The sequence below is a fragment of the Lagenorhynchus albirostris genome, chromosome 19 (assembly GCF_949774975.1).
Source record: "Lagenorhynchus albirostris chromosome 19, mLagAlb1.1, whole genome shotgun sequence".
In the NCBI taxonomy this organism is placed as follows: Eukaryota; Metazoa; Chordata; class Mammalia; order Artiodactyla; family Delphinidae; genus Lagenorhynchus; species Lagenorhynchus albirostris.
Genome location: NC_083113.1, coordinates 7,596,785 through 7,614,796, shown reverse-complemented (window position 1 = coordinate 7,614,796; position 18,012 = coordinate 7,596,785). Strand labels below are relative to the sequence as shown.

At 57.4% G+C, this 18,012-nt stretch overlaps 1 protein-coding gene across 7 annotated transcripts in view; it reads right to left on the bottom strand.

Moving 5' to 3' along the window:
* SHANK1 (SH3 and multiple ankyrin repeat domains 1) overlaps nucleotides 1-18,012 on the bottom strand; it is a 47,266-nt gene that overhangs the window by 19,788 nt on the left and 9,466 nt on the right. For all 7 annotated transcript variants that reach the window (XR_009537188.1, XM_060131613.1, XM_060131617.1 and 4 more), the window contains 6 exons: nucleotides 13,014-13,091; nucleotides 12,703-12,769; nucleotides 12,122-12,452; nucleotides 11,049-11,242; nucleotides 7,173-7,286; nucleotides 6,919-6,994 (listed from right to left, as the gene is read on the bottom strand). Coding sequence is in view for 6 of the 7 variants with exons in the window: in XM_060131613.1 (XP_059987596.1) it covers nucleotides 6,919-6,994; nucleotides 7,173-7,286; nucleotides 11,049-11,242; nucleotides 12,122-12,452; nucleotides 12,703-12,769; nucleotides 13,014-13,091 (860 nt within the window). In the remaining variant the exon portion in view is untranslated. The remainder of the gene's footprint in view (nucleotides 1-6,918; nucleotides 6,995-7,172; nucleotides 7,287-11,048; nucleotides 11,243-12,121; nucleotides 12,453-12,702; nucleotides 12,770-13,013; nucleotides 13,092-18,012) is intronic.

The following is an 18,012-nucleotide window of genomic DNA, read 5'->3' as shown; positions in this document are numbered from 1 at the left end:
CAGCCCCAAACCCTAGACGTCACCACTGCGTACATCAGGATTACACATCCATTCCATTCCAGGCACCCCAGTATACAGCAGGAATACCCAGACGCCCTGGCTCCAGGCGCCTCAGAATACCCACAATCACCCCCACCCCAGAGCCACCCGAACACGTGCCTTGCTGCGTCTTGCAGTCAGGTCAGAAACCCGGCCCAGCACACACACAGACCCCCTCATCGTACCCCGGTAATATCCGCGGGCCCTAACACACTCCAATCACAGCCAAGCGCGCTCTCTGCGCACTCCGATTACCTACCCCCAGAGACCTGGCGGAACAGCCCTCCACGGATACTCCAGTATATTTCAGTAACACCGCGACACACCCCAGTATGCTCCACTAATAACTCCCCTTCACTTTGATCTCGGTGTGTTCCCATAACACGCCCCCTGAACATAAACCAGCACACGCCAACAAAACGTAAGGCGCTCCTACTGTACTTCCGTGCCACCCTCCCTCCACACGCACAAGCACGCCGGATACTCCCACCACCACCCCTGACATCCACTGTCAAATCCATACGGCGGTACCGTAGGGACGGTGTTCTGCACATTCCTGCTCCCACCCTCCTCGGTATAACCTGGTGGGTCCAACAGCAGGCATGCACATGTAGACACAGCCCACAACTGCCCTTGCTCAAGGTTCACGATGGTCCAGTAAACCCGTCTACACCATACCCGCTATGTCTTTCTGACCTTATATTCAACCCAGGGACCAGCCACCTTTGTAGCTGGGTAGAGGGGATGTTGGAAGAGAAGGAGGGAAGGGGTTGAAAGGGACGGGGGAGGGGAGGGGAGGAAAGAGGCAAAGAAGCCTCCAGGAGTGAGTGGACAGGGCTGACAGGAATTGGTTGAGAAGTCAGAGCTACCTACTCCTGACCATGAACGCTGTGGCATCCTTGTCCCCACCTCGGTGCCCACGGCGTAACCTGACATGCTCCTTCGAGCCCTCGTATCCTTGCTACCCCCATAGCCCTTCCAGATCTCCAGGGCCCCCCCAGTGGCCAGTAATGCTCTTCAGATCCCCTTTAGTCCTCACTTACAGCAGTTTTGCTTGCCTTCATGCATGCCACAAACCCCTGCTTTCCCCCCAATTTTCCCCTGCCCCTGGAATCTCTCACCCACACATTCTCCTCACACTTCATACATAAGCCTTCCCCAAACATCCCATCCCCCGATACAATTCAACAAAACTCCCATATCCTTTAGATGCCAAGAAGAAGCACTTGCTACGTGTGAGGCAGTATTTGAAACCCCTCATGGGTAAATGACTTAATTGTCTCCCACAGTCAGCCTCTAGGTAGCTGTGTGTACCATTTCCACTTTACAAGTGAGGAAACGGAAGCACAGAAAGGTTAAGCAACTTGCCTGAGCTCACACAGCCAACAAAAGTCTTCAACAATTCCCCAGAAAATACCTGGGTCACTCAGTAGTAATACGCTCCACTCCACGGCACCCAGATACCCCAGCACAGAGACATCTGTCCCCAATTCACCATGCAGTGCCCCTCCAGTGCCTGAAATTTATCCCAGGCTATGCCAGTAACACAACAAGGAGTAACATCTATTGAACCACTGCTGAATGCCAGATGGCGTTCCAAGCACTTTGCATTTATTTATTCACTCAGTCCTTACAACACCCCTGGGAGGGGTTGACTGTTATCATTCGCGTTTTATAGATGAGGAAACTGAGTCACGGAGAAATAACTTGCTCAAGTTCGCACCACCAGAAAAATGTCAAAGCCGAGATTTTAATTCCCCGCAGGCAACCCATATACCCCGATAATATCCAAACACCCCCTGACCATCGAAGCACCCCCTCTGTCCTACCCTCTCAAGTCTCCCCACCCTGGGCATATGCCTCTCTCCTTCCCACGAATTTCTCACACAAGTCCCAGCTCTGTGTGGTGTCTCTCATCCACCACATTCTTCTTGAGCTGCCTAATGGCCCTCTTGTCCTCACAGATTCCTGCAACTCTGTACTCCTTCTCCCTCACTCCTGTGTATGCCCCCACCTCGCTCTGCACCCCGATCCCCCCTCCTCCAAACTAGCTGGAAGCTCCACAGGACCTAACCCACCCCCCATCAGCCCTCACTTCCACAAGCCCTCATCACACCCCACGGGGCCCTCCCTCCACCTCCCAAATTGCCCTCACACACCCCACATCCTCTTTCCCAAAGTGTCTTCCATTGATTTCTGTGACCTCCTGGGCCAGGCCACCTCCTCTCAGGCCACCTCTCCCCCTCCTTTGCCCTCCTCCCTCCCACATCCTCTCGAGCCTCTGTGCAGAACCTCCACTGTGTCCCCTACAGCATCCTAGGTTTCCTCCATACTCCCCAGTCCCCCCCTTCCATTCTCATCCGTGGAAGCCTCCTCCTACTTTTACATCCTCAATTCACTTCATCACACACCCTTCCTTCCGCCTCCTTTTACTTGCAGCTGCATTTCATTTACATTCCCTGCATCCTCTGTCTGTGCTCTCCCTAAACTGCCTAAATCCCCACCCCCAAATTCTCTTCACATTTCCTGCATTGCCTCCTTACCCCATTTCTCCGCACACTCTACACCCGCTCTATGCTTTGGTGTTCCCCATTTCCCCCCACTTCAGTGTCCCCCCGCCGCCGTTCCATTCTCATCCTGTCACCCTCCTACCCAGACCCTCTAACCCCACCCTTGCCCTAGTGTTCGCTACCCACGCAGCACCCCATTCATGCGCCGTACTGCTGACTACCTGCCCTGCAGGAGCGCGCACAATGCTCTCCCCCAAGCCATCCCTCGGCGACCCTGAGCGGCCTCTGGAGCTCAGCGGCCAGCTCTTGTTCACCAGATCCCACACACAGAGACTGCAGCAGCATCGACTCCCTCCACCCCCACCCTGAAGGTCCCTCTCACACACCCAGCATCCCACAGCCCAGAGCCTGCTGCTGTACATAGCGCCCCCCTCTGGTACTCAGCCCCTCCCCGCGTACCATCTCCACCGGCCTCTCCAGGGCCTGCACACGGACCCCCACGCGGGGAAGCCAGCCCCCTCCCATGCTGAGAAGCGGCACACACAGGCAGATGCAGCTCCCGGTGCAGAAGCTCAGCCGTGTCTCAGCACACGTGCCCCACACAGGCATAGACCCTCAGGGGGCAGGGAGAGGGGCGCATGGGGATGGAGACACACGGAGTCACTGGTGAAGGGGGGGAGCTGTCGGGGAGAGGACAGGCCTGGCAAAGGAGGGTGGGTGTTGGGAAACATAGCCGCAGTCCCTGGGACAGACCCCCCCCCAAACACACACAAACACACACGAGTCCCTAGACAGCCTTGCTATCGCTCCAAGTCACACACAGTGACAGACGCCGTCAAACACGGACACCCAGATAGACACAGTTGGGGGGTGGGCTGGGAGCCCACCATCTCTCCATTCCTCTCTCTCTCTCTCTCTCTCTCTCTCTTACACACACACACACACACACACACACACACACAGGGCTGCAGGCAGGCACACACGCACGCACACCAACACAGCCACAGGGACACACGCACAGTCTCACAGAGTGACACGCAGCGGAAAAAGAGGAGGGGAGGGGAGGGGAGGCCGGGGGCGGGATGCGTGTGTGATGGGGGGGGAATGACTGTGAATGGGAGAGAGGGGTATGAATGGGGGGACTTGCCAACTCCTTGAAGGGGTGTGGGGATAGAGGAATCAGAGAAACGCGGGCCTGGGGTGTAGGTGCCTGAGCGGAGGGCTCCAGAATGGGGGCGCTAAGGGTGGCAGGAAGGACAAGTGGGGCCCGAAACCCGGAGTGGAGTCCGTTTGGAGGGCCTCCCTTGGAGGAAGGTCTTGGAGGAAGAGCTGAAGGGGGCCTGGAAGGGCCTGCGAGGGGCCTGGAGAGTGTGTGTGTGTGTGTGTGTGTGTGTGTGTGTTGCGGGGTGCTCGGGGAGAGAGGCCCAGGGAGGGGGATGAGAAAAAGAAGGGTAGAGACAAGGGGGCCGGAAAGGCTTTAGTGCTGAGAGAAGGTTAGGGGAGAAGGGCGGAGGGGGCGGCTTGGGGGCGGGGGAGGAGTCCCAGGGATGGGGGATTAGCGGCTGGGGGAGGGTCGTCACAGCGGGCTGGGGCCTCCTGGTCGGGCCGCGGAGAAAAGGGGCGGCGCGCTCCGTTACCTGTAGATATACCAGACGCTGCGCCGCCGGGGCCCCAGAGCCGGCCAGCTAGAGGAGAGCGCGGGGGGCGGCTGCGGCAGGGAGCCCCCACCGGGGCGGCCCCCGAGACCCCCGGCGCCGCCGCCCGCAGACAAAGCCATCGCCGCCGCGGCCCCGGCCCCGGGCCCGGTCCCGGTGCCGGCCGCCCCCGCCGCCGCCGCCGCCGCCGCGTCCCCGTCCCCGCTCGGCCGAACCCCCGTGTCCGGGCCCCCAGGCCCCGCCTCATGCTGACCCGCGCCGAGAGGGGGGAGGGGGAGGGGGCGCGCACCCTCCCGCGGGAGGGAGGGCAGGGCCGGGGGCTCACATGCCGGGGGGCGCGGGGGCGCGGGGCGCGGGGTCGGGCCGCGGCGGGAGCGAGAGGACCGCGGACGGCGCCGGCTTCAGCACCGCGGACAGCTCCGGAGGCGGGCGGCGGGCGCGAGGCTTAACCCCTTGCCGTCCTGCGCCGGGCGGTGGAGGGGGCCGGGCAGGGGGCAGGGGAACGTGGGGGCCCCCTTGGCGGGAGAAGGGGGAGGGGCGAGGCGCGGGGGGGAGGAGAAGGGGAGGCACTTCCGGTCTGGCCCTCCCCCTTAACCCTCCCCCCTCCAGAGCCCTCCCGCGCAGGTGCAGAGCGAGGGAGAGGAGGGAGAGGGACGCACATCATCACACAAGATGCCTCGCAACCGCGTGCAGGGACGCGTGGACCAAGCCCCACTTCCCAAGCAGGGACAACAGGGTGAGGGAGACTCCAGGAGGGGACACACAGCCCCCCACCGCAGACAGACACACAGTGCACCCCAACACAGTCTGGAAGGGCCGGAAAGGGAAGGCCAGGACGTTCAGACTGGGCGCCAGAGCAGTGAGAGACACCCCTCCCCCCAAAGAAGTCCAGGCGGAGGGACATCCACAGTCCACGGCTCACACGAGAGCCGCAGACCCCCAGGGAGAGGAGAGAGGGCAGCACAGGCTAGGAGGACTGTACAGCTCCAGCTGGGACGCGGGGTCACAACACAGGCCAGGGCACCCCAGACAGGGGGCCGGAGAGCAGGGGGGGAGGCAGGAGAAGGAGAAGCTCAGACACGCCGCAAACACAGCAGCACATGCCAGCGGGCACGAGAGTGGAGGAGAGAGAAGAAAATGCACTTGACGAGACAGAGCTAGAGAGAGGAGAAGGAAGTAGCTGAGGGCAAGAGGGACCACCCCCATCCAGCTGTAGAGCAAGCGACCCCCAAACCGAAGCCAAGAGGAGACCCAGAGAGACACTGACAGAGACAAGAAGCAGAGGCTGATGGGAGACTCCGGGTGGGGTGGGGACCTCGATACTCACCCAGTGCCCAGAGCCGGAGACGTGCCAGGCGAACACGCACAATGGTCAAGCGCCTCGGACACTTGGGGCGCAGGGTGGGACCCCAGTCCCGCCCTCTCTTCTCATATTGTCATTTCTCCTTCCCCCCCAACATCCATCCCCACTGGCCAGAACACAGACACATAGGTTTGGACACATTTAATGGAAGGATGCTATGAACAAGGAGACCCTTCCCTGGATTAGGGGGAGGGGTGGGGGAGGGGAGGATTCATCTTTCAGATGCCCAGTTACGACCATCCCTCCCCCACAGCCTTGCCCTTCTGGAAGCTCAAGCCCTGGAGTCCTCCCCTCTTCTGCCCTCCCCTCCCCCAACACCCCAGGTCCTGAATTCCAGATCAGACAGGTGCAAATGCATGCACACGACTTTATCTGTTAATGCGCACACACAGTGACATGCATGAAGAGGGACAGGCATGTGCAGAGAGCCCCCTGTCCACATGTGGTAAGCAGGACATTGCTGGAAACACTGGCCCTCATTCTCAGACACACAGATTCAGGGAGATGTGCAGAGCCAGCCGCACAATTAGCCACAATCGTGCCCCCGTAAATGACAGCCACAAACGCGCCCATCTATACAGAGCAGGACAGACCCTCTCGCTGTCACGGGCATATGTGCAAGGCTAGACATCTAGGGGCCTCCAGCCACACATGCACACAGACACGTGTCATGCACACCTACAGAGACACACGGGCAAGAACACACTTGGGGAATCCGTACAAGGATGCTCGTCTGTGTAAGACGTTCACTCACAGGGAAACTTCAGCTCCGGTGGTGCACACACACATCCACACAACCCCCAGGCACCCCTTCCTTCCCGTTCCTAACCCCACCCCCCCTTCCCCTCCCCTCTCACCTCCCTGGGCCAATCCCATCCATTAAGCTTCAGAAGCAAGTCAGCCAGCAGCCAGGGAGGGGAAAGGTGTCAGTGTGCCTTCTCCCCGCCCCCACCCCACCTGGCCCAGCTCTGCCCGCCCCCCTCCCTATGCCAGCACAGGATGCAGACACTTCTGCTGCACAGGACTGCACAGAGATGTGGCACATAAAGGAGACCAGAGCCTCCAGCCAGCCATACACACGAGCTCCCTAGCCCCCCAGGTGTCCCCACCTCGCCCCGATCCATTTCATTGGTCTCTGGCTACACCAGAGCTGGGCAGTCTCGGTGGCTGCCAGGGATGGTTTGGGATTGGGCTATGTAGTCTGAAGCTAAGTCTGCCTTCCCCCACCCCTGGATCAAACTTCAGAGGGAACAGATGAGAAAGGGGGCTTCGAGGCGGTGGAACTATTTAAAAGGTGGAGTGTAAGGGAGTGGGGGTTGGGGGGGGCGCCCGAGGGTGTAAGGACATTTACCTTGGGGCATCAAAGCTGTCGTAGGAGCCCACGGTATAATGCCGGAATAGTCTCTTTGCCTTGTCACTTCGGCTTTCTGCAGGGGGACAAAGGATGACCTTGGACCTGCACTCTGGAAACCATGGGCCCACCCCCTGGGGTCCTGGCCCAAGCCTTCCCATCTACCTCCCAGCACCCCACCCCCATCAGGAGGGGGAAGGGAAGGGACATGAGAACCTAGAGTAAATCGGGGACAATTGGGGGTTCCTCGTTACCTTGCTTTGCCTCCTGGGAGCGGTTGGCCACCTCTTCCAGGCAGTCAGAGGGGAACCAGCCGATGCGACCTTTGACCTGGCCTTCCCAGAAGCCTCCTTCCCCGATGCTAAGCACTAGATGGGGAGCAGGGACATAGAAACATTTCTCATTTCTGTGCTGCCCACACCCCCACCCGCTCCCAACACTTGATGCACAGCATTTCCAGAACTCTCAGCACCTAGCACAGAACCTGGCCCAAGGGCATCCTTAATAAATGTCCAAGGAAGGGGGAGATGCAAATCATGTCGCTTCTGCATACTAGCTTCCTGGACCCAGTGGGGACATCAAAATGGCACTGGGGAAAGGGCTGTGTCCCATGACGTCATCCTTGGAGGCTAGGGACACGTCCACAACTGGTTCTCATCTCCCCTGGTGACCAGTCACAACTCAGTTATTCCAAAATTTCCCTAAACCCTCCTCGGCTCCTAGGTCAAGTTCTACACCCCCATCACTGCCCCTGCCGCCTCCTGCAGCCTCCTTGCCACTTAATCTTCTGTCATCTGTTCCCAGACCCCTCCTTCCATTTCTCTTTGCTTCCCCTGGCTCTAGAAGGGACAGTAGAGTCACCTCTTTCCTTCTGTCCACCGCTCGTTACTGGAGGCCACTTCCTGCCACCCTCACCCCTTAACCATCAAGCACACGTTGACCGACAGCAAAGATGGGCAGCAGGGGCCGCTAATGTTTATCCAGCTCCCACTCGGGGCCAGGACCCTAAGTGTGGGGGGGAACACTTTCATTCACCCCATTTTACTGGTGGAGAAACTGAGGCTCAGAGAGCTGAGGTCAACTGCTCAAGGTTCTGCAGCGTGCGGTCGACAGAGCCTGGATTTGAACACGGCGCTGTTTCCAGAGCGGATATTTTTAGTCATTCATGTTTTGCTACCTCTCTGTTCCAGCACTTCGCTGCTGCTGTTTCTATGATGATGAGGGCGACAGCAACAAGCCCGAAGTCATCCATCTCTCCAGCATCTTTCACAGCTCTGTTCCCACTCGGCCCTTCACATCCTTTGCTCACTTCATCCTTACACCTACCTGCTAGGTAACAACTGATTTCCCACTTCAAAGATGAACTTGAAGCTAGAGCATAACGACCTCTTGCCCAGGGATGGCTCAAGCCACGCTAGCATTGGGGTTGGGGCCATCTGACGCTTTTCCCTGCACAAGACACCTCCTCTGAGAGGGTCTGGGGAAACCACATGGAGGAGATGCTCAAGGTCATGGAAGAGACCAGGAGATGTGTGTCAAGGCGTCTGGGTTCTGGGCTAGCTCTGCCACGTCTGGCTGGGTGGTCTTGGAATCAATCATTTGTTCACTGAACAAATACGTATTTAGTGCCAGTCAGCTAGGAACTGGGTGGGGCTGTTGGACACACTAAATGTGGTTCCTGCCCTCACGGAGCTTCCAGACTGGCAGTCATTAGAGGTATAACTCTCCAAGTGACCCCATGATTGGAAATTGAGGTCAACGCTTGAGGGACAAAGGAAAGGGTATTTGGAGAAAGGCCAGATGGGAGTATATAAATCCGACGGCAAAGGGGGACCACGAAGGTGTCTCAGAGGATGTGACATATAGGCTGAGACCTGAAGGATGCTAGGAGTGGAGGAGGCAATGAGAGGAAGGAAAGGTTTTCCAGGCAGAAGTAACAGCATGTGCAAAGGGTTCGTTGTGGACTTGGGGGACTTCCCTGGTGGCGCAGTGGTTGAGAGTCCGCCTGCCAATGCAGAGGACACGGTTTCGAGCCCTGGTCTGGGAAGATCCCACATGCCTCGGAGCAGCTAAGCCCGTGCACCACAACTACTGAGCCTGCACTCTAGAACCCGCGAGCCACAACTACTGAGCCTGCACGCCACAACTACTGAAGCCCGCGCACCTAGAGCTCGTGCTCCGCAACAAGAGAGGCCACCGCAGTGAGAAGCCCGCGCACCTCAGCGAAGAGTGTCCCCTGCTCGCTGCAACTAGAGAAAGCCTGTGTGTAGCAACAAAGACCCAACACAGCCAAAAATAAATAATAAATAAAATAAATAAACTGAAAAAAAAAAAAAAGGACTTGGGGCATCTGAGGAATGGAGAGGAGGATGTGGTCCCTGGAACCCTGTGGGTGAAAGAAAGAGTAGGAAGAGGTGAGGTTGGTGGGCGGGCAGAGGAGGGGTTCGCAGGCCAGGCTAAGGCGCTAGGCTTTGGTCCTGAGAGCAGAGGGAACCTGCTACCTTGTCGGGCTGCGGCAAAGCTCAGTGACATTGTGGATGTGGCTGTGCTTTGAGGCAATTAAGCATCTTTTAATGAATGGAAAGGATATGAAAACAGGGAAGTGTGTAGAATTGCTGGGCTTGACATTCAGAAAGACACATGGAAGATACAGCCCATGGCCCTCTGCCTGTGCGAAGGTCCCTCACACTTGGCCTCAGCTTCCCTTTCTTCTTTTGCGTCCTTCAAAGCACAGACCCGACCCCACCCCCAGACCCACCCACCCACACACAAATACACACACCCATACACTCGCTCCCCAGGCTCAGTGCCTCCAGAGGCACTGCCCCTGCCCCCCCACAGTTAACTCGGGCATTTGGTCATTCATCCATTCATCCCTTCACTCAGCAGGTGTGCACTGAGGCTTCCTGTGTGCTGGGTCACAAAACTGGGCCCTGGTGACCCAACCCCTGGTGACATGTGACCTTGTCTTCGGGAACTCAGGCGATAGGGAGACAGACTACGAAAGAGATGCAGTTACACAACCTGCCTGATACTCTGATCCCCGCACATGCTTCAGGGCCCACTTAAAACTCTGTCTCCTTTGGGAGGACACCCCCCTCCCCCAGCTTCCTCGGTGCCCAGGGTCTCTCTCTTCTAAGTGCCCGTAGTGGGGGTCGCTTATGGTAATGACAGCTGGCGCTCGTTATGTGAGAATCATTGTTCTAAGGGCTTTACAAGAACTGACTCTAATCCTCCCATTGTACAGACAAGGAAACTGAGGCCCAGAGAAGTCACTCACCTGAGGTCGCCCCGCTAAGAAGTGGTGGAGCTGGGATTTGAACCCGATCAGCCTGGCTCTCAACCACTACGCTACTTGTCTCCTCTGCAAGCCTAGAATCGGGCAAAGAATTGCTTCCCCATCTCGAATTAACTACTGCAGGGCACTTCCTGTCTCCAAAGCACCACTCTGTCCAAGAACATGCGTCCACGGCCCTGCGAGGGGCGAAGTCTGCACGTGGGGGATACCGGCATGGTTTTACAGATGAAGACAGGAAAACCGAAGAGAGGCAAACCCCCATGACAGCAGCCTCTATTTAGGGAGCCCTCAGCACGGACCGGGCTGCGCACACTGGCCGTCTCATCAGAGCACGGGGAGCTAGGCACCACCCCGTGTCTCAGGTGAGAACTCCTGGCAGAGGCAGGAGGTAGAGGCAAGGCGGCGTGACCTCTCTCTCCAAACACGATATCGGGAAAGACCCTGGGCTCAGCTTGGGGACCTCAGGCAAGTCATGTCACCCACGCGAGGCTCTGCTCCTTCAACTGTATGATGGGCTCCTGACAGCTGCCTGGAAGGGCGATCGTGAGCGAGATGGGACCTCGCAGGGGAAGCGCTCCGGCCCTGCCCGCCGGCGTCAGCTTCCCACGAATGCTCATCGCCCCTTTCTTGCCTGGACACCGCCTCCTGATGGCCTCATCCCAGCTACGCTCTATGCTCCTCCGAGGCGGAAGGGGCATCTAGGTGTCTCTGAGTGTCCGGCGTTCACTGGACATTCTAGGTGCTGGGGACCTGTTTGTCAGTGACCCTTCCTGAAGGCTTAGTTCGCCTGCCTGCCCCGTGTCCACAGCCCCGCCGGGCGCTGCCCCTTTACCTTTGATCTTCTCGCCCTTGCTTAGGGAGATCTCCCCCTCGGCTTGGGCCTGGTAGGACTTCACAGCCATGAAGGAACGTCCGGGGACCGCTGAGTAGAGCTTCCGGCGTCTCCCGCGGCTGCCCAGGGAGCCCCCGGGGCCCCCGGAGCCCCCGGTGCCCCCAGCTGGCCCTTCCCGGGGTGTCCCGCTGGAGCTGCATACACAGAGGGTGTGAGAGGCAGGGGAGAGTGGAGGGAGGGGGCACCTCTGGGAGAACAGGGGTCCTTGGGTCGGGGCAGGTGGAGCATCAGAGCGGGAGGGGGTCTGAGTGCCTCTTCCAGCTCTGGCGGCCCCAGGGAGAGAGGGCACCTGGGGGGTCCAGCCCGGCTCCAGCCCTCCTTCCTGCCTCCTGGCTTCCGGCTCTGTCCCCTCCCACGGTCCTGCATGCCCTGCCTGGTGCAGCTTCCTGAAGCTGAGCTCCGACTGTGTCATCCCTGGCTCACGAGCCTTCAGCGACTCCCGGCTTCCTCCTGGGTTGAGTCCAACTCCTCTGCCTGCCATCCCTGACCCGCCATGATCTCCCTCCCGCCCACGTCCTCAGGACAGGCTGGCCAGCCACAGCACCCCCTTCCCGTCCTCCTCTAGCCAGCCTGGCCTCTTTACCCCAGGATGCCCCCTGCCCACCCTCCCCACCTCTGGTCTCATCTCCAAGCTTGGAAACCCCTCCCTGACCCCCTCGCCCACCCCCTCTCTGTTTGGCTTCCTCTCACCTTGCCCCGTCTGTCTGTCTGTCCAACATGTCTTTTGGGCACCTCCCGCCCAGGCCCATGGAGCAGGTGCTCAGCTAAACGCTGGTGCGCTTGGACTTGGGTGCAAGACTGTGGCTGACGGTGCCCTCACTGCCTCAAGGGTTAGGAGAGGGGTCTGGTAGTCTGGGGCTGGGACCAGTGAGGTGGGTGGGTGGGGGACCAGCCATGTGTGGGACAGGAGGGAGGCAGCTGGGATGGCCCGGGGTGGGGCGCGGAGCTGTGGCTCTGACGAGGGGATCTGGCTGGGATGGGGTCTGTGGGAGCAGGGCTGAGCCCTTCCCTACCTGGGCCGTCCACGCGGCTGCCTCTTGGCCTCCTCGGGGTGCCTCCCTCGGGATGGGGAGCGGGCCCGGGCGCCCCGGGGGCTGCTGGCACTGCGGAGGGTCCCACTGCTGAGCTTGGTGCTGGGGGCCGAGGGCTGCGGCTGGCCCTGGGGCCCTGAGGTAGGGCCGGGGGCCCCGGCGGACGAGGTCCCCGGGGCGGCGAACACCATCCAGTCAGGCAGGGCCATGCTGGTATCGCTGTTGGCCCGCAGCAGCGCGGGGGGCACCGTCAGCCCCACGCCGGGGGGTCCCCGTCGCCGGGCTGCGTACTTGGGGGACTCCTGGAAGGGCACTGAGGGGGCATGGCGGCAGGAGGGCAGAGGGAGGCAGAGGCAGGTGGGGAGGGCATGCGGGTGAGAGACGGTGGCGGGGGAGCGTGAGGGGAGAAAGACAGAGATAAGAAAGAGTGGGCTGCCTGGAACCCCACCCCTGCCGCTGCTCAGGTGTATTTGATCCCATCCCGGCCCCCACATCAGGTTCACCGACTCCCCAATCCCACCACGCACCCCCAGGCCCACAGCTTCTCCCCTTAGCTCACTCACCCACGTCCTGTTCTCGATGGTTTCGGATCAGCTCCCCAAGTTCAAAATTCCCAGCAATCACTGCCACCTGGCGGGAGGGGGTACAGGGAGCCCAGGGAGGAGAGAGAAAGAGACAGAGAGAGAGAGAGAGAAAACAGGAAACACCGTGAGGTCTATGGCCAGCTGTCCCCCCAAACCTTCACCCCGGTAACTTCGTCCTTCCTCCTCTCGCTGACCAAGTGCCTCCCTCCCAGCACCCCAAAGTCTCCCACCTTCCCTATCCCCTCTGTGTTCTTCATGCCCCCTCCCAACCAGCCCTGACAGCCCCAGACCTGGAAGGGGGTCTGGCCGCTGTTATTCTTCACATCCTTGTCGGCTCCTCGGTAGAGGAGTATCCTAGCACACGTCTCCTGATGGTCAGGGGCACAGGGTGAAAGGGGAAAAAAACCACAGTTAAGGTCACCATGAGTGGACACAGACACTGTGCTAAGAACTTCCAGAACCATCTGATGGAAACCCGTCCCGCCCTGGACAGCAGCCGCTTGCCCTTAAATGCGGCCGGTCCAAACTGAGAGGTGCCCGTGCATACGAAATACACACCGGACCTCAAGGACTTGGCCTGAAAAACGTAATTGAAACATCTCTAATATGTTTTCTCCATTTTTTAAAAAGTCCTTATTGAATTTGTTACAATATTGCTTCTGTTTTATGTTTTGGTTCCTTGGTCACAAGGCATGTGGGATCTTAGCTCCCGGACCAGGGATCGAACCCACACCCCCTGCATTGGAAGGTGAAGTCTCAACCACTGGACCGCCAGGGACGTCCCTCTAAAAATTTTATGCTGATTACACATTGCAAGGATAATAGTTTGGATACACTGGGTTAAATAGAATATGCTACTAAAATTAATGTTACCTGTTTTCTTCCTTTTTTTAAAAGTGGCTCCTGAGACATTTAAAATTACACGTGCGACTCAGGTTATAGCCTATCGGACAGCGCTAACCTAAACGCTGTCCAGGGGTTTTATTATTATTATTATTTTATTGAAGTATAGTTGATTTACTATGTTGTGTTAATTACTGCTGTACAGAAAAGTGATTCAGTTCAGTTACACACACACACACACACACACACACACACACATCCTTTTTTAAAATTATTCTTTTCCATTATAGTTTATCATAGGAGATTGACTATAGCTCTCTGTGCTATACAGTAAGACCTTGTCGTTTATCCATTTTATATATAGCAGTTTGCATCTGCTAACCCCAGCCTCCCAATCAGGGGTTCTCATCTTCAGCACTAGTGGTATTTAGGGCCCAGACAAGTCTTTGTAGCGGGGGTGGTGGTGGTGTGTGTCATCCTGCGCATCGTAGGGCTTTGAGCAGCATCCCTGGGCTCTACCACTAGATGCCAGTAGCACTCCCCTCCCCAGTCGTGACAACCAAGGATGTCTGCGGACACTGCCAGATGTCCCCTGGGAGGCAGAAGCATCCCGTTTGAGAGCCACCAATTCAAACCTCTTGGAGGGCTGACTATGTTGCACGTCTGGTGCTCAGCACTTTCGAGGAGGTAGCCACCGAAGGGCCCAACAATTCCAAGAGATGGAAATTATTGTCCCCATTTTACAGATGAGGAAACTAAGGCTTCAAAAGGAGCTCAAGGTCATGTGGCTGGTGACGACCAGCACTCGGATTTGAACCCAGCTTTTTCTGAGTCCCAAGCCTTGGCTCTAATCACACTCTGCTAGACGCAGAAGGAAGGGGGCAGTGGGGCCAGGGTCGGGCAGTGGGGGAAGGGATGTCAATCACAACATGTCACTCTCTCTCACGCTTTGGGTCAGACCCAATGTCTTTGCCCTGGCCTAGGAGGCCCCTGCTGATCTGCCTGCCCTGCCCCTCCACGCCCCCCAGCCTCACCAACTTCATCTTCTACCACTTTTCCCTGCTCCCCATGCTCCAGCCACACTGGGCTCCTTCCTCTGACAAGCACGCTCCTGCCCCAGGGCCTTTGCACCTGCTGCTTCGTCTGCTTGGAATTCTCTGCCCCTAGATCTCTGTACAGCTCACTTTCTCACTTTCCCACTTGATTCATGTTTTTGCTCAGATGCTACTTCTTCAGAAAAGGTCCCTCTGACTATCCTGTTGAAAATAACCCCTTGTCCGGTTCCCGGCTTTATTTTAATTTACATGATACCTGCTATGTGCCGGGCATTCTTCTAAGCCAGAATTAACTCATCTTCCTCATAACACTGCCGCCCTGAAACTATATTTCTATGTTGTTCGTCTCTAGCATCTCCCCCACTACAATGTCCGTTTCAGAGAGGCATGGTTGTGTCTGTGGCACCCACCACCTGGCACAGTGCTTGGCCCGAAAGAGCTGTTCGATAAACACTTGCTGGGTGAGGGGATGTCCTCTCCCTTCATCTTGGCCTGGCCAAATGCAACCTGGCCCCCAGCTCAGCTCCACTCCAGATCCCCAAGATGCTGATTTAATCAGAATTCACAAAACACCTGCTTGGTCTCACCCTCTTCACGTGACAAACCCATCAAGGATGCTTGTACGGGTCCATTCTACAGGACAGGCTCAGAGAGGGCAAATCCATGGCCAAGGTCACACAGCCAGTCAGTGGGGCAGCTAGGACTCAAACCAAGCCTTCTAATCTTAGTGCTCATCTATCTCCTGTGAAAGCACAACTCCGATTGCCCAAGTCCAGCGGCCCTCCGATTGGACAGCAAAGTTAGCCTGGTTCGTTTTCTGGATGTGTTTGTGAGTGCGAGTGTGCGTGTCCATGTGTGCACATGCTGTCTCCCCAGCTAGACTGTAAATTAGTGCCATGTGTGTGTTTGCGTATCTGCCAGCCCCCACTGCCACCTTGCCTAGCACAGGCCCAGAGCATCTCTTTCAGCTTAACCAGCAGTTCACTACACTCCTAGAGAACCTCACAGTTACTGGTGCGCTAGCACTTATCTCACTGTATTGCAACTATTTGTTTACACATCTGCCTCTTCACCAGACTGCGAACTCCCCCCACCCTCCCGAGGACAGGCGCCGTGCGGTGTCTGATGCATCTCACAAGCGGGCACACAGTAGGCGCTCAAGCAATGTGCACGGAAAGGATGAGGACGGAGGATGTGGCGTTGAGTCATTCAAAATTCAATTCGTTCAAGTCATTCATTCATTCACGGAGTCATTCAATCTATCTCGAAGCAAATACCTGTTGAATGTTCTGAGTTGGGTGCTGTGCGTGGTCTTGGGGGAAATCAAGGCATCTGATCCATCATTCATTCAATCATTCATTCACTCACTCATTTATTCAACAAAGAGACATCTAAGCCTACTATATGCTGGGGCCTTGGGACAGAGCGATTGATCAGACTTAGGCCCTACCCCCTGAAGAGCTCACAGCCTGGACATGGGCCTGATCTTCACCACCAGAGGCTAGACGGGCATGCCAGGAGGCCAGAGGGGCAGAGAGTGAGGAAATCTTTCAGACCCAGCTCTGGGCCTTGGGAAGCTTAAAGTCTGGGAGGGAAGACAAGGGGAGAGAAAGTCGGAAGAGAACTTGCGTTTGTCAAGCATCTATTTGCTAAGCACCAGGCCGAGAGCAAGCAAAACATTCCCACCCTTGATCCTTTGCAAGGTAGGTGTTACTGACCCATTTCACAGATGAGAAAGGAGAAGCACAAGGCGGGGAAATGGCTGGCTCATCCGACCCGCTTAGAGTAACTGTTCCCTCTGTATAACTACATACACGCTACATTTCCCTATTCGGATTACTGGTATGGTTTCTGTCTCCTGACCTGATCCTGACTGATAACGGCAATGATGATGATAATAATAATTATTATTTTTATAGCTGCCTTCTAGGGGTGAGCACTTAATACACATGACCTTTCATCCCCTTCCATCAGCTGACGTTATTCCCATTTCTGAGAGCGGGACGGAACCTCAGAGAGGGAACAGGACTTGTTTGGGGCATCCTGGCCTGCGCACAGGCTATTGAGTCAGAAAATCCGGACACGAGGCCCGTGTCAGGGAGTAGGAGAGACAGATGCACTGGCGGGGGGTGGGGGGTGGGGGCGGGGAAGTGACGGCAATCTGACAAACTCTGAGTTCTCCCTCTGCGGGGCGCAGAGCAGACGGCTTGCTGCCACAAGGCAGCACGTGGCTACCTGCCACGTCCTGGCACTGCAAGTTCTGATGAGGCAGAAGGGACTGGGGCTGTTCTGGAAGACTTCCTGGAGGAGGGGGAAGAGGCTGATGGATCAGCCACGCATGCCAGGCCCTGGCCTCCGAAGTCCCTGCAGCGACCGCCTAAGGGCAGGGAGCCTTGGGAAGCAGGTGGGGAGACTGAGACGCCGGAGGGGAGGCTGACCTGCCCAGGATCGCCTGGTGCACAGGTGGCAAAGTGACCGGGGTGAGCAGGCTAAGAGCCTCGGCTCTTGCCAACCCAACTGGCCACTACATCACAGCTGGAGTGGGTACGCGAGACCCCCCCTCCACCCCCCGCTAGTTCTTTACTGTTCACCTCCACTCACAACTCCTGAACTGCGGACTGTCCACCCAGCCCTGAATTGCTACAACTTGCGACACACTCTTGTCCCCTTCAGGGGTTGTGGTTTGGCCTTTCCCCTGTCCCCTGCAGTGGGTGATGCTCCCCTGGCAGCTGGAGACCCATTAGAAATAGGACCCTCAGGGATTAACACATACACGCTACTATATGTAAAACAGCTCATCAACAAGGACCTACGGCATGGCACAGGAGCTCTACTCGGTGTTCTGTAATAACCTATACGGGAGAAGAACTTGAAAAAGAAGGGATGCATGTCTACGGATAACGGAATCACTTTGCTGTACCCCTGAAACTAACACAACATTGAATGTCTGCTCTACTCCGATATAAAATGGAAATTAAAAATTAAAGCAATAGGAGCCTTGGAGCTTCTTGCACTTCCAGGAGCAATCCCGACGCGCCCCTCTGGCTTTCTGCCACAGGCTGCGCCCTCTGCCTGGAACACCCTTCCTGCCCTCTTCCGCTTGGCCAACTCATCGTCTCAGCACTGATGGCGCGCCCTCCAGAGAGCCACCTTCACCCCAGCCCCAAGGCCAAGCCCAGCCGTGGGCGCCCACAGGGACCTGGATTCCCGGTGACCGCCCTCCGAACACTCGGGATCATAACGGCAGGGTGTGTCCCTGATGGGGGGGCTGCCTGCCTTAATCACTACTGTGTCCTCAGCACCCAGGTCTGAGCCTGACACAGGGAAGGTGTTCAGGAAATATCTGCTGCATGAATGAATGAAATAGTGAAAGAACAGAGGGCACAGGGAG